At 41.8% G+C, this 11,774-nt stretch overlaps 1 protein-coding gene across 2 annotated transcripts in view; it reads left to right on the plus strand.

Annotated features, from left to right (window-relative positions):
- DPH5 (diphthamide biosynthesis 5) overlaps window positions 1-11,774 on the plus strand; it is a 39,928-nt gene that overhangs the window by 4,017 nt on the left and 24,137 nt on the right. For both annotated transcript variants that reach the window (XM_014528034.1, XM_006014983.2), the window contains exons 3-4: window positions 1,983-2,107; window positions 6,969-7,077. In XM_014528034.1, the coding sequence (XP_014383520.1) occupies window positions 1,983-2,107; window positions 6,969-7,077 (234 nt within the window). The remainder of the gene's footprint in view (window positions 1-1,982; window positions 2,108-6,968; window positions 7,078-11,774) is intronic.

Below are 11,774 nucleotides of genomic sequence, written 5' to 3' on the forward strand. Positions count from 1 at the left end.
AGCTTTCTCTTAAACACCCCCAAGGTAGGGGAGAGCCCCCCCCCCCCTTGCAAGCCAATTCCAAATTTTGGCTGCCCTTACCATGAAGAAGTTTTTTCCTGATATCTAGCCTAAATCTGCTGTCCGTCAGTTTGTGACCATTGTTCCTTGTTACTCCAAGAGGCGCCCTGGTGAACAGAGCATCTCTGGTCCCTTGCTGCGCCCCCTTAATGAATTTGTAGGTGGCCACAAGATCACCTTTCAGCCTTCTCTTGTGGAGGCTGAAGAGGTCCAGGTCGCTCAGTGTCTCCTCATAGGGCTTGTCCTGTAAGCCCCTAGCCATATGAGTGGCTCTCCTCTGGACCCTCTCGAGTCTATCAACATCCTTCTTGAAGTGCCCAAAACTGGACGCAGTACTCCAACTGCAGTCTGACCAATTCTGCATAGAGGAGAAGTATCACCTCCTTGGTTCTATTTGTCATGCAACTGCTGATGCATAATAAAGTGCGGTTAGCTTTGCTGATGATTTCATCACGCTGACGACTCATGTTCATCTTGGAGTCCTCTATGACTCCAAGATCCCTTTTCGCTTCTTCGCATTGCCAATGCCTAGGTTGGCCTTTAATTTGTTAAAATAACTGTTTCAATTAGTAACTGTTCATTGGTCAATGCCTTTAATGTGACATGAAGAAAACATGTGGGATAGTCGAGTCCAACAAGACTTTCCAGCTCTTGACAAAACTCTTTAGACCTCTTACTATTACAGAGTTCAAAATTAGCATTTCAATATACCTTGCTTCTTTGCTTGAATGCCCATCTCTTTATGTACTGTGGGCACCTCACCATTCTTATGTTTTGAGAAAGTGCTATTTTCATATAACAGATGACAAATAGTCTTAAAGAGAGACAGCCATTGGCTCACCCAGTCATAGAGGAAATTTCTGGCAGAGAAGGGAATTGAACCCAGGTTTTCCAAGTGGTAGGCTACTACTTTTACCACAAGTTTAGCTCTCCTTGTGAAAGCTCTTGCTGCTACTCTATGTGATTATTATTAAGGTAGTCCTCGTGTCTACCCAGTGTTCATCTTTGGAAGGAAGCAGAGTTGCAATTGATGTCACAACTTCTGCTAAGCAAGATTTTCCTAGTCTTGGTTGGCTGAATAGGTATGGTTATTTATATAGGTCCCAAATATGCTAGGTGGCTTGTGGAGCAAAAGTACCCAAATTGCCCTGCCCCAAAGTAGCTTGTTGTCTAATATAATAAAAGTGCTTAGAGCATATGATGAAACTTAAATTATGAGGGCATACAGATATGTAAGATATCTACAAGTAAGCTGCTACAGCTGTTTCCGCCCTCTGATGTGAAGCCATGATCTTGCAAGTACACACACACAGTGCTTAATTTAATCTACATGAATAGGCCCATTGACTTCCATGGAATTATGCATATGTTGAAAGGTAAGTAGTGGAAGGATCAGATGCTACAAACGTTATTGGGGGTGCTGGTTGTAACTGTGTTGGTGTAAGGACATAGGCAGGCAAGGTTCTTTGGGTAAATGTGATATCTTTTATTAGACCAACTAAATAGTTGGAAAATTGTTCTTTGCAAGCTTTCAGGACAGGCATCCTTCTCCCCATGCCTGAACAAGAGTGTTTGTGTCCAAAAGCTTGCAAAGAACAAATATTCCAATTATTTCGTTGGTTTAATAAAAGATATCACATTTACCCAAATACATTTGACTACAAATGTTATCTGTATGCACAATAAGGTCTGCATCATGGAAAGTCAGAGAGGGAGTGTGATTCTGAAATGCTTCCTCAGAGGATACTAATTAAAATGGTTTAAAGAAAGGTTAATTATAACATGATATCAAGAATTAGGTCATGGCAGTTTCAGCTAATGTCTGATGTCTGTTTGGTTGGATGCCAGTATTGTGATCATCAGTAGACAGAGGCTGAAACAAATGAAACTGTCTAATTTTGTTTTTTTATTTCAATCTTTAGGAGGAGTTTTATGGAAGGGAATTGATTCTGGCAGACCGAGAAACAGTGGAGCAAGAGGCTGATAACATTTTAAAAGATGCTGATCTATTTGATGTTGCTTTTCTTGTAGTTGGTGATCCATTTGGGTAAGATGAGGCAACATTTTATTTATTGCTTTGGCTTTGGCATTTGGCTGCTACCCTTCCTGAATAAATGGGAGCTCACTTTTGCATAGCTGTAATTTCTTCACTGTGGTGAAGAAACTGACCATTTTCAGAAACAGTAAAAGTATCTGGTGTTCAGTTACTTGCGTAACTGGCTACATCTCTGTTTCATTAAAATAAATTAAAATTGTTCACGTCATTATTAGTCTTGCTTTGCAGTTCTCTCCCCCAAGCAGCTTGCAAAACATCCTCATAAGATAAGAATACAGATCCACATGCCCATAAATCACCCTTTCAGTAGTCCTGCAGCATTTGTAAAATTGCTTATCGTTCTCCAAGCTGTCCTTCTGAAACTTATTCAGTGTCAGATTGTCTGCTAACTGAAGAAATTCTAGGCTATTACATAGTCAAGAAATGTATCATACATTGTAAGAGAGAGTGTGTTTTAATTACCATTTGTATTTATATACTGTGCATATATGCAGTTACTTTCTAATTGAATGCTGCTTGTTGGTTGCAGATGCTTTTGGTTTTATCTATTATAGTCTTTAAGGACATCTGGGTCATTAAAAATGTCTTATTAGTTTGGTTTATTAAGCCTCTTATTTCCGTTACTTATTCCCACTGGTAGCTATAGTCTTTTTCTATCACCAGAAGGATGTCCTTCTCCCTTTTCAGTCAAGCATCATCAATTTGTAATGTCAAACTATACAGAACAACTCTTTGTCTCCAGCTGGTGATCCAAGATTTATATTACAGCATCAAGGGACACAAGGAAAATTAAATCAATGAGCACACCATTTGTGGGGTGTTTTTTTTTATAAAAGAGAGGAGTAATATGTGCATGCCTGTCTAAATAGGCTAATTTATGTAAATATGGCTCCAAGGGAAACATCAAGCCATTTTTTTTAAACTAGTACTTAGCTACAGATGATGCTGCCTATTCAGAAATGTCAATACATACTGAAAATATAATTAATATTAAAATTAGGCTTCAAATTAGGTGCAGTACTTGTATCTTCTTAAGCCTATAAACCGTAGAATAACAGCATCAAAATGTAGTTGGAGCTTGCAAATAGATATCTTAACCTGCTTCCTCAAATTCCATAATAATGTTTTCAATGACAAAAACTTCAGGTTTTATTCATTATAGCTTAGGAATATGCCTTGGAATTCTACCTTCCAAACTACTGCATATTATCTGAATATGGACGCTTTTAGCTTCTGGGTCTGTAGCCAGAGTCATGTGTACAGACCCTAGTACCTATACTAGAGCCCCATTGACTTAAGTGTCTATCATGAGGATCATATTGTAGGATTGGGACCTTAGAATTTAGCTGAAGAAATCATATTTGTATTGTATAGCAAAGGTTTCAGAGATATAGCCTGAAAGCCAGCTCTGGCCCACAGAGCTGTGTCATTTGGCTCACAAGGCTTATGGAGGACCTAGAAATTTGGAGTTGGGGCCCACTGACAAATTTCAAGGTATGGAGCCCTGCTAGGGACACATTTTGACAGTGGTGTGGCAAGTGATAGCTGAATGAATCCCCACAACTCTTTGAGTCAGCAAAGCACTACTTGCTCCACTGCTAGAGATGGGTTTGTGAGGCTCCCTGCTGTCCAAATCTGGCCCACAGGACCAAGTGAGTTTGACACCCCTGTTCTAGGGCATTGCATATATCACATGGTCACAAGTTTTAAACTCTAAAGTTCCTTGGTATACTTCTGAAAAGCACTTATTTAGATGCCTTAGCACTTAGTATAGATTTGACTGCTTAACTTTAAGCAGCAGTGTAGAAATATATAGTATGGGAAGATGTAGAGAATCCCTTTTAATTTAGTCTTCTAAATCATTGCTAAATCACTTGGGATGGGCAGGCAAGCTTTGCAAAAAACAAGGAATATGTAGAAATTAGGTAGTCTACATTTTTTGTTATTGAAATATCAAATGTTGCTGCTAATTAAAACTATCTGAAGGAAATATGGATTGATTTTCTGCAATATATATAAAACTCATAATAACTATGACATAAATTGACCAGCTTACAAGCAGGATAACACTACAGGTGACCCTCGCCATTCGCAGGGGATACATTCTCGTATCCCCCGCAAATGGCGAAATCTGCAAATAAGGCACTGTGTTCATGAACACCGTGCCCCTGGCGGCATGGCTTCAGCGGTGATGGCAGGAGAGATCCCAAGGGGCTCCAGTAAGTGTTTAAAGTGTATTTAAAATGTGGGTTTGGCATTTGCGAATATTTGAAACTGCGAATAACGAGGGTTTCCTGTATATATTTCGAACTGTTGGTGTGTGCAAGCTTAGGAGCACTAACAGCAAAGAACAGTGTTTTGAAGAAGTGGCTTACTTCAGTTCTCCCTCTCACTAGTTATCCCACTTACTTCTGTTCCACAGGGGGTCTCTAGGGTCTCTAGTGGCTGAAGGCAAGATTGGCCTGTCCTTTTGAAAACCCTATGGGAAGAGAAGCCGGGGATGTCCATAACTTGACTTCAGAGTTTAAGTCTATTTGCCCCCAAGATGGAAGGAAATGTAGTAGGGGTATAGGTGGACTTGTAGCCCTGCAGACTAGGATGCCCCAGTCAAGCCCCTTTCCACAAGTGGCAGCTGCATTCAAAATATCCAAATCTTTTTTTTCCCCAAACAGGTGGCTATCTGTAGCGGTAATTGCAATAGTAGATATACTAGAGTAGACTTGCTGACTTTTAGCTTTGTCATCAGACAGTATGGTGACTTTAAAAAACAAAAATCCACCTTCAGTCTATGCTAGTGTTCCCCTCATTGCTGCTCCCAGTAAAAGTGCACTGATAGCAGACCAGTGATGGGAAAAGTGGTAGTGTTGGGCTGTCCAACTGGTGTAAACAGGGTTGTTAGGGGTTAAATTGCAGCCCACAGTCTTGTTGGTGTGGCTCCAAAACCCAGGTAGTGAATGCCCTGCTGCTCCCTCCTACAACCCTTGCCCGCTACCAAATTTGGGGTCTTCAGGCATTGCTGGCAACCCAACTCAGTGGTGGGAGAAGGTGGGGAGTGAACAGCAGTGTTGTTCACCCCTTGGATTCTAGAACCATGCAGCCCATGAGAAGCTGCATGGTCTGCATGGGGCTCATGGGGCCAAATAGGCTGGACCACTCTGTGGTAGACAAAGGCATGGAGGGCCTGGCTCCTTCAGGCCTCCTGCTACAATTAGCAGAGTCCTCAAGCACATCACTTGCAGCTGTGCTGTGGTCCTTCTGGAGGAGGTCCAATGGGAGTAAATGCTGGCTGGAACAGATTTCAGTAAATAAAGCCAGCTGGTCCCCAGATCCATCATTAGTAAACCCACAAAGTCTTACAGAGTCCTTGTCTCAGATGCAAAGAGAAGAGGACAAGTCAGCCTCTCAGAGCAGATGTGCTCAAATCCCCTTCAGAAAGGGGAGGGGATAGTTCAGCTGTTAATGAGAAGGTTGTTCTATGTCCAGACCACCTTAGTGCTGCACTCCTGAGAATGGGAGCCCATTTCTGGCCACTTCCTGACTTCCCAACATTCAGACCCTTAGGCTTAATCTGCTGCAACAAGATTGATTTTTAGAAAATAGCTATTCCTTTTACCCCTGCCAGCAGCTGCCATATTTGAGTCAGTATCTGAGACCCCTGATCATGCCACACAGTGGAAGTGAGAGGGGCAGTAAGGATGGGAAAATGTCTGGCTAGAGATAGAAGGAACTCTGTTAGGTTTAGGCTGAAACCACAGAGGAGGTCATGGCTAAAGCAGGCTTCCTGTTTAATTAGTCTGATCAGCCAGATGCTGTTTCTTTCTTTGCTTACCTCCATGGCATGAGCTGTATTGTCTGAGGTGCCTTGGGGAAAAGGAGGCAGCTGAAGCCATTGTTCAGATTTGATAGATTTTTAAGAGTATTTTTGCATTTCACATATAATATGGAAAACACGGTACTTGCTGCACATCCCTATGAGCAAGTGTGCTATTTGCAAACAAGATTAGATTTCAGTGCAGTTCTGATGCTGAAAGTACTTGTGGTCTACATCTGGACAAAACTCTCAATAATTGTGCTGTGAGTTTTGCCCAGCTCTGAGGACTACAGGTCCATTTTGATTGATGCACCAAATACAGCCCTATGGTAAGTTTAAGTGGCAATTTCCCCTATTTACTTCAGGAATAAATATAATCCCTCATTTGTACGTTCCTTACAAATTCCAGTGCTGTTTCTCAGAGCCTCTGTGGACTGGTACTTAAACATCTCTCTTATAAATATATTTTACCAGCCAAATATTTGTCCAGTGAATGAATGCATATCTGCTACATGGGAAAATAAACAGTACTCTTCAGACTGTAAAAAGTTCTATGCACTGTATAGTGTTGCCCCCCATCATGTTCACAGAGGCTGTCAGAACAAGTCTGGTTGCACAGTAATTAAGGGAACACTCGAGTTTCGCTGGAGTTGCTCTCTCTGCTGAGTAAAACTGAGTTTGCTGTTCAACAGATGTCCAGCAGCCACCTGCAAAAGACAAAGGGCAAACAGAACTTTCCTTTTAGAGTGGCTGCCAAAAGTTACTTTAAAAAGCAACAATTGTGCTACTGTTGTAGCTTGAACTTTGTGAGAAAGCTGCTAGGAGCAGTGAAATGCTGCGGCTGTCTCTAATTTCAGCCTTGAAGGACCAAATATGGAAGCCCTTTTCTGGGACTTATTGTTGTGGGAAAGTCAGTCTGGCTACTGCTGTCTTCTTGGCACTCAGCACAACATTAATTTATGAGGCATTTTGATTTTACTTTCAAAACAAGCTACAGATTTGCTGAAATCTTCTCAGTCTAATGCATTTCCCTCCTTATAGGGCCACAACACACAGCGATCTAGTTCTACGTGCAGTAAAGCTGGGGATTCCATACAGGGTTATTCATAATGCTTCCATAATGAATGCAGTGGGCTGCTGTGGATTACAGGTAACTCTTCTATACGTACTGTTTTTACAACTGAAAAAAATTAGAATAAATGGCCCCTGCTGTTGTGCAGTCGCTGAAGGGCTGTATGATGCAGTCTAAGAGACAAAGCCGTAGAATTGACCAGTCCTGTTCTGTTCTCAAAATGTGCTAATATTTTCTTTTCAGTGAGCTACATACATTATCACTATGTCATGTAGTGTGGGAAAGCGAATGGTTCCTTTGTACTGATGTTTGTGTAAAAACAGCGTGCAACAATTCTGGATTTTTTATTCACAAATAAAACCAGTAACTCAAAAACTAGGCAGTATTTTCTAGATATCTTTTATCCATGAAACATTTTGTGTGTATAATAACTATTGTGCTCGTTAGTTTCTTCTCAGAGGGGTGGACAAATGGACAGTGTAATTCTCAAATGGAAGTTGTTATTCTCTTGAGAAATATGCTGCTACTGAAAATAAAATTGGAATGTACATGATTCTCTGTATGGTGCCCCCTTCAGATTATAAACGATGCCTGAATTCAGGCACCCTCCTAAGTGTCTATTCATTCTCTGTATGGTGGCCAACAGCAAAGAGATAAATGATCTTTGTTTTATCACGGGAGTGCAAGGATGCATAACATGAGGCTTGACATTTTTTTGATTGTTCGTTGCATGGCTGCTAGCTTAGTTAGTGTGGATCTTAAATGAGGTTCAGAAAAGTAGGGACCTATTTAAAATATTTAAGAGAATACCTTGATAATAATCTCTGTGTACATCCTTAAATCTTCTGTTCTGTTCCCTTCTCTTTCTTCTCTGTAGCTGTAGGAAGTGACATTGTTTCAAAGGAAGGAGTGAAAATAACTCCAGCCCCACAAGTGGATGATGGTGTTTTTGTTTTAAGCGTGTAGGGGAAATAGGTGCTTATTGGCTAGAGAGCCACAGGAGCTGCCTGACAGAAATCAGTCTTTGGGGTGCCCCAATATTTATAATAGTTTCCATTGTACAATTCCATAATATACATATAGTTTCTGCTTTTAACAGAGTTAAAGCAACACTCTCTAACTGATGTTTGGCAAGGAAATACTAAATGGCTTCCTTTCACAGGCATCCAGCAAACTCACTCTTTTTTTCATTCAGAAAAATGTTCAAATAACTTGCATTGTTACTAATCCTATGTATTATAGTTATTTGCAACTTCCACTTCATTATTTTTGTTTGTTTTCCTTTGTTGGTCTTGTTGTTAGTAACAGATTTGTTGGCCCTGTGCTCAGCCCTATCCCTTTCTTGCCCCAAGGAACTTACCATCTAAGGCATTAAACCTGACACTGGCTTCTTAAGTGTGGGCCCCTCTAGCACTCCATCAAAGCTGATGAGGCTGAATGGGAGCACAGGACTCTGCCGAAGGGGACCCAGCAGTGAAAACAGCCTAGGCCAATCAGTGGTTCTCAACCTTCCTTGACTAATAACGTTCCTCAGAAAATACTTTGTCTTACTTTTCACTCATTTTTTTTTACTACCAAAAATAAATCAATTCTTTTGTTGCAAAGAACTCAGAAAGCTCACAGCAGGTCAGAATGCTTTTGACAGTATGGATTCCTATTTGAAATTTTTGGGTTTATCTTGTGAATTAAGTGTAGGTGTTTGTGCTCCTAACAGTGCTAATATTGTTCAGCACTCATGGCACCCTTAAAAGAATCTTACTTGGCCCTTATCTGTTGCAGGAGGAAGGTGCCCTTCCCAGCCTGAAGTAGGGAGAAGCACTTTGTTTAGCATTTGTTTTTAGCAAACAGCAGAAACCCCCAAACTTAAATTGAAAAACCCAATGGCTTTATTTTGGCGATTGCCAGAAACTGCATAGCTACAAGCAGTACCCATGCTGTGGCATCTATCCTGAAACATAAATACTAAATGTGACATTAGTAATGACATGACTCCCCTGGGAGTACTTTCTGGGCAAGACCTGCCTATCTGCGTAAGACACAAACTGAACTGTCTTTTAGGAAGGAAATGGACTCCTTGGTGTTAAAATTCTACGTTGAGAGCAGACAGGTGGCAGCTGTCACATGACTGTATTTAGTGGGTAAGATAGAACAAGGGGTAGCATGAGCTGCTTTTTTGTCTGGCTTCTAGCGGGTGTAAAGTTTGCCCCTGTTGTCTGGAGCTGATAGCTGGTTTTTACTGCTCATGGGCATGCAATAGTCTCTCTTTGCCAGTAGGAAAGAACCTGCAGGATTCACAGCCTCAGAGAGTGCAGGTGACTGTTAACTCTTGCATAGCTTTTTCTGAAAGATGGTTGGACCATGGAGCTATTGATATGAGTGGAAGGTGAGAGGTGGCTCTTCTACTGCTGATACAGAAGTGTATACTCTAATCAGGATTTGGTTAAAACAGCCTGTGCTGTGGGTCACATATACACACTCCTGTAGCTGCACAGCTTTATCCAATGCTGAGGGAGCAGACCTTAAAGGAAAGGGGAGGATATTTACCATAGCAGTAATCTCTTTCCTTCCTGATGTGTAAGGCACTACCTTCTCATAAGCTAGTCATTCTCACTGGTGTGGAAAACGTGGTGTGGAAGTCCAGCATTACTGAACAAGTCCATAACCGGCTTCCTCAAGAGAACAAACAGTTAATGAAGGGAGATAAGCATTAACAAGGCTACTGTAATACATTTAAGATTATGACTATTTACATCTTCCCTCAGCAGTCTGCTTTTTGTGTGTCTTTTTTGTGAACAATTGCTTTTTGAAGCATTGAGTTACTATTATCTAGTGTGCCAGGGATTCCTCTTATGCTTCACCACAAAAAGGGTTGGGCACATAATCTGATTGTGATAGGGTTTTTTCTCTTACTCTGCTAGTAAAAAACAGGAAACACCTTTATAGGTTGTTCTGAAAACTATATGTACACTGAGTTGTAGTGGCTGATTAGGCTCTGTCTGCAAGAAATATGATTACTGCCCAAGCTGCTCACAAAGAATGTTTCTCTTGTCACCAAAGCAATGTTTAATTTTTTCTATGCTACCTATAATATGCAGTTAGTCCTACAAAATGAACCCTCATGCTGTGAACTGACAGTTTCTAGAACTCAGAGAGCAGAAAGGTATTTCTTTCTATTCTGTACATCAAAAGTACAGAATACAGATGAATACAGATGTGAGGAAAAATATATATCCCACTGCAAAAGTTCCCATGCAGTATAGATCTGTAGCATTGTTCTAGAGAATCAGAACAGTGTGGTCATGTTAAAGGCCAGTTGCATTAAAATGTTGAAGTAGCTACTGCATTGTTTCATATAACCTTAAGGTTTTGTAAAGCCCTATAATGCTGGAGTTCTGGAAAAAACATTTTCTTGAGGAAAAACATGGTGGGAAAGTGCCATGTGTGGGTTGCCATTAATCTCTGTGGCTCTAGTTAACATCATTTCCCAATCACTGGGACTGAACTCCATTCTAAATGCCCTGCAATTTCAGATCTGGGTGAACAGAACAGTCCTGTCAGGGAAGATGGGGAAGGGGATGCACTCCCACAGGGTTCGAGTAGAAGGCTTTGATGGTTAGTGATTACTGGGCCACTTCAGCTTTCTTCTGTACAGCAGCTGAGCTGAACTTGTTTAGGCATTAGGAAGTCAGACACTTTGAGCAATGACCTCAGCTCTGCTCCAGCTCAGCATCTTCAAGGAGTCATGGCCTCATCACCATTTCTTCTTGCAATGATATAGCCTGTAGGTACAAGGAAGGGATGGGCTCAGCCTATATTCCACATGTTTTAGCTCTGCCTGCATTCAGTCTTTCAGACTTTGGGGCTTAACGTCTTGGCCTCTAGATGGCAAAGGCGGAGGTGCATGCTAACAAAACTCAGAACATCTGATTTACACCCACTTTTTTTGCAATCTCAATTGCACATTCTGGATCTGACTGAACAGGTTGCTGACTGGGGTTGTCAGACTGGCAGCTACTATGCAGAAATTTAGGCTGACACAATCTTCCTGTGCACATGTAGAGCAAATGGTCAAAACTGGTATTGGCAACGGGGGATGACATGGTAGGGGACCTACAGATCGGTAGCCATCTGGGGGACAGTGATCACCTAATAATAGAATTCTTCATAAGACGTCGAGTGGGTAAGGCAACTAGTAGGGTGAAAGTGCTAGACTTTAGGAAAGCTGATTTCAATGAACTCAGGCGATTAGTCAAGGACGCACTGCAGAGTAGGAATTTTGAAGTGATGGGAGCCCAAGAAGGGTGGCTGTGCCTTAAGGAAATGATCCTTCGGGCACAAAGGGAGACAATCCCGATGTGATGAAAAAGAGGGAAGGAGGCCAGGAGGCTTCCTTGGCTGACCAGAGAAATCCTGGGCAGCCTAGAGGCCAAAAGGGAAGCACATAAAAAGTGGAAACAGGGAGAGATCACCAAAGAGGAGTATACCTCCTCTGCTCGCGCTTGTATGGAGGCAGTTAGATGGGCCAAAGCTACCATGGAGCTGAGGATGGCATCCCAAGTAAAGGACAACAAGAAATTGTTTTTTAGATATATAGGGAGTAAAAGGAAGGCCCAGGGAGGAATAGGACCCCTGCTAAATGGGCAGAAGCAATTGGTGACGGACAGGGGGGACAAGGCTGAACTCCTCAACGAGTTCTTTGCCTCAGTGTTCCTAAGCGCGGGGCAAGACAAGTCTCTCACTGGGGTTGTAGAGAGGCAGCAGCAAGGCGCCAGACT

The sequence above is a fragment of the Alligator sinensis genome, unplaced genomic scaffold, assembly GCF_000455745.1.
Source record: "Alligator sinensis unplaced genomic scaffold, ASM45574v1 scaffold647_2, whole genome shotgun sequence".
NCBI lineage: Eukaryota > Metazoa > Chordata > Crocodylia > Alligatoridae > Alligator > Alligator sinensis.